The sequence below is a fragment of the Aplidium turbinatum genome, chromosome 11, assembly GCF_918807975.1.
Source record: "Aplidium turbinatum chromosome 11, kaAplTurb1.1, whole genome shotgun sequence".
NCBI classification, from domain to species: domain Eukaryota; kingdom Metazoa; phylum Chordata; class Ascidiacea; order Aplousobranchia; family Polyclinidae; genus Aplidium; species Aplidium turbinatum.
In genome coordinates, this window is record NC_137482.1 from 13,612,968 (window position 1) to 13,617,163 (window position 4,196).

Consider the following 4,196-nt stretch of genomic DNA (forward strand, 5'->3'; position numbering starts at 1 on the left):
TTACCTGAAGAAGGAAGAATTTCAACAATCTGCTGATGTATTTGGGAGATTAGATTCTACATGTGAGCAAATAGCTGATGCTAGAAGAGATTTGTTATTGAAAAGGTTAGTTACTGGGACTGTATTGGTGCACAGTTAATTAAATAAGAAGAAATGAAAATGTTGCTGAGTACTGAGTAGCCTACCAGTCTGAATGAGATTCACCGATAGTAATGCTATATTTTGTTGATCCATCAAGCTTTAGTGCAAAACCTGCCGATTCACTTGGCCAACTACGGTACGTCAAGTACATGCAGATGGTTGCAACAGCTTCCACTGTTCATCCTGAAAGATTGCCACCCACCGAAGCTGCAATTCGTTTTCATTCCTTCAGAGTACATTTGCAGGTGAAATAATAGTGCGTAGCCTAATGGTATTGTAACACAATACCCGTAATCATTTAGTATAAAAGCGTCTTTGCTCTATAGATTATACCACTTGAAGATATTTTTCAAGAATTGTTTATTGTCGGTAACTTCAAAATATTACAGCAAATTGCGCTATTAAACTGCGGTAAGGAAAAGATGCAAGTTATAGCAAAACAAGTTGCGTTATAATATGACTAGCATAAACATGTGGTGTACTACAAATCAAAAATTTTATGGCAGCAAGACTTGATTTATCTAAGTTGATATAAAACTGTTGCTTCAGGTATGTCAGTGGAAGCATCTTGACACTGAAATCTTGGATCTCGCACAATGTGGATGGAAAGCTGACGCAGCAGGTGCAGTTATGCCAATAAAGGCCAATTTAGATCCGGCACCAGAATGGCTATTGAACGTTGTACGATGCAAATGCAAAGAAGGAACAAAAAATCAATGTGGTACAATGTCTTGCAGCTGCAGAAAACATGGCTTAAAGTGCGTAACAGCATGTGGAGAGTGTCGTGGGGAAACTTGTTGCAATCTCAGTTGTGTACAAGAAGACTGCCCTGAGGATTGCGACGGTTTCACCATGTTTCAATAAATGATCTGTTCTGCCAACAAATTAAAATCAAAATTTTACAAGTGCTCCAGTGATATTAAAAATGTTCTATTCCGTTCATATTGTACTCCAATGTATGCATGTCATCTGTGGGAAAATTATCATCAACGTAACATTAATCGCCTGCGTGTTGCCTTCAATAATGCATTTAGAATTATACACAATTTGCCTAAACATTATAGCGTACGTGAACATCAAGTCTTGTGCAACATTATAACATTTGATGCATTACTTCGGAAATATGTTTTTTCTTTTGTTGGAAGATGCGAAGTATCCGTGTGGTTAGCGCGTTGGGCTCGCATTCGAGAGCCTGCATGTTCGACTCCAGCCACCCGCACTTGCTGTTGTTTCTCTGGGCAAGAAACTTTACGATAATTGCCTCTACCCAGTGATCGATTTCGAGTAATGGGTAGTACCAAATTTAAGTCATAAGTAGAGTAGACAACCGGAAACAAACATTGCCGTCGGCTGCAGCGTGGGTCAGGTGTATGTCGGAAGGCGTACACCGATGCATAGCGCTCAAGTCCGCTTTCCCGCAATGCAGGATAAAGATAAACAAACAAACAAACTCTATTGTTGCCTCCCTGATGAGGTCCGATTGCCATCGTATATCAAATTATCGTCTTCATTATAATAATTCTATGTATGCTGATATCTAGTTTTGATGGCTGCCATGTCATCTGATTGTTTTTATCGTTCTGAATACTTTCAGTTCTTCTAACTTGCAACACTACCGTACCATTGTCTGTAAACTTGTAACATTAGATAGCCTATTTAGTGAGATTTTGTGCATTTGCAGTTTGTGTATTATTTCGTTGTTGTTGTTCGTTATTTGTGCATTTGCAGTTTGTGTATTATTTCTTTGTTTTGTGTATTGACAGCTTTGTCTGATGCAAATAAATATTATTATTTGTGTAGCCTATTGCCCAAATTTGAGCTACCCGAAAGATTCCACTGGATAGTTGAGCTGTACTCCTCAGACATGGCATATCCACTAGCAGTGTGAGTCGAATTTTCACCGTCGACAAGAACAATAGTTATACGCCTTGGGCACTGGCAGCAGTGACCGAGTGGTTAGCGCGTTGGGCTCGCAGTCGAGAACCTGCATGTTCGACTCCAGCCACCCGCACGTGCTGTTGTTTCTCTGGGCAAGAAACTTTACGATAATTGCCTCTACCCAGTGATCGATTTCGAGTAATGGGTAGTAACAAATTTAAGTCATAAGTAGAGTAGACAACCGGAAACAGACCTTGCAGTCGGCTGCAGCGTGGGTCAGGTGTACGTCGGAAGGCGTACACCGATGCATAGCGCTCAAGTCCGCTTTCCCGCAATGCAGGATAAAGATAATAAAACAAAAACACTCCACGGCATAATTATTGAAGTAAAGTTTTAAAAATTTTCGCATCTTTTGTATAATGCCCATAATATACTCTAGCCACTTGTAGCGTTTAGTTTCGTCATTAAACCGGACCTGGGGTCAAAATGCCCCCTTGAATCATTATATGAAGCTCCGTTATGTCTAAAAACGATTTTTTAGAACAAATGTATTGGATCTGCAATTATCAATGGGCTGAGAGTAACAGGTAAGCAATTTTAATTTGATGACGTCAGAGTGACGTCATTTAAATATAAATAATATTTTATCAAATGTGAGTTGTCTCTTTCTTATACACATAGGAAAAAAAGTTAAAAATGAGCCTAAAAACTTGTGCAAAAGGAAAAATACAGTTTCGCCACTAGCGGCGCAAGGTGCTGCTTCAAAAACGGCCATAACTTTTTTTGCCAAGGTTCTCTGATTGGAGGAGAGTGAAAATCTTAATCTAGAGGAGTTAAGCTTTCCAACGATACCTAATTTGTTAAGGTCGCAATTTATTCCAGGTCAATACGTTTTACGCTTAGACTAATAGGTATGACGTGGAAAACTGCAGCAAAAGCTCAATAGCTTTCTTTCCAACGCAAGGATATTCATTTTGAATTTTTATCCAGAACTCGTCGAGAGGCATCTGGGCATCTGCTTGTACGTAAGCTTAAAATTTCCATCGTTACGAATGTCAATTAATTCTTCTTCTTCTTTAAGATTCAAAGCAATATGAGAGTCCAGTAAAAATAGTTTTCTTACTCATGAGTAATTTTCCGTGGACAAGCTGGGAAAATACTTCTCAATTTTTTCTTGCAATGATTTTAGGTGTTGAGTTATTAATGAGACAACTTCTTTGTTCTTGATTTCAGGAAAATGTGAAACCATGTCAAAGTTTCCGTTCTCCACTTTTAAGGACCACATTTGCAGTTTTTCTCTCAGTGCTTTCATTTTATCGGTTGAAGTTAAGAGAGTGTCATTTTGCCCTCCATTTTGGCATCCACGTTATTTAAATGGTCGAAGATATCTACTAAATACGCTAATTTGGAGACCCAATTGTGCGCCGTGAAACGCAAAATAAAATCATGAAACCTGGCAATAATGATGCGTTTCAAACGTTTTTATGGAAGAAACAGCAACGAGTCAAAATCTCTTTCACGCTGTTTTTCCTAGCTGAGAAAACAAAGGCTTATCGTGGATTATCTACTTATCGCCAACGACTTCCCCATTAAGCGACTCTCCAGAAAGGAACCGGGAATAATTGCGAGACGCAAAACTTAATACGCACTGAAACTCAGTTAGAAATAAATAAATTCCGCACTCAACAGGTTAAAGTTAAAATAAAGAATAGGTTGCAGTATTGCAATATCTCAATATCTCGCGGCACCCTTGAGCATTGCAATTGGCACCCCAGGGTGCCGCGGCACCCCGGTTGGGAACCACTGGTGTAAACGAATGATAACATTCGTTTTCATGGTCATTTTTGCGTCGCTAGAGACTTGAGTGTTTCCTACTGTCATTTTAGACAAAAGTAGCGGAAGAAGTAGCGGTATCGCGCGCTACTTTGGCCCGAGTAGCGGTAGCGGGTAGCGCGCTACTTTTGTAAATGGGTAGCGGGTAGCGGTAGCGCGCGCTATTTTGGCCCAAGTAGCGGTAGCGGGTAGCGCGCTACTTTAAAAGTAGCGGGTGCCCACCTCTATATATTCAGTTGCGCCTCTATACGGCTGCATTGACACTGTCTGCTTTGTAAAGCGCTGAGGAGCAACGCATTCTGCGATGGATACAGCGCTATATAAAAACTAACATTATTAATATT

General features: G+C 40.0%; 1 protein-coding gene across 1 annotated transcript; it reads left to right on the forward strand.

The window, feature by feature from the left end:
* The first annotated feature begins 273 nt into the window (after window positions 1–273).
* Window positions 274–1,452, forward strand: LOC145780054 (uncharacterized). The gene is made up of 2 exons (XM_082591766.1): window positions 274–386; window positions 691–1,452. Exons 1-2 carry the CDS (start codon window positions 291–293, stop codon window positions 1,003–1,005), a joined length of 411 nt encoding a protein of 136 aa, XP_082447892.1. The 5' UTR covers window positions 274–290; the 3' UTR covers window positions 1,006–1,452.
* Window positions 1,453–4,196: the final 2,744 nt, after the last annotated feature.

Excerpts from the sequence above, each read along its gene's own strand:
- LOC145780054 (XM_082591766.1), top strand. The coding sequence starts at position 291 with ATGCAGATGGTTGCAACAGCTTCCACTGTTCATCCTGAAAGATTGCCA. Across the intron at positions 387-690 it reads CCTTCAGAGTACATTTGCAG|GTATGTCAGTGGAAGCATCT; the intron begins GTGAAATAATAG and ends CTGTTGCTTCAG.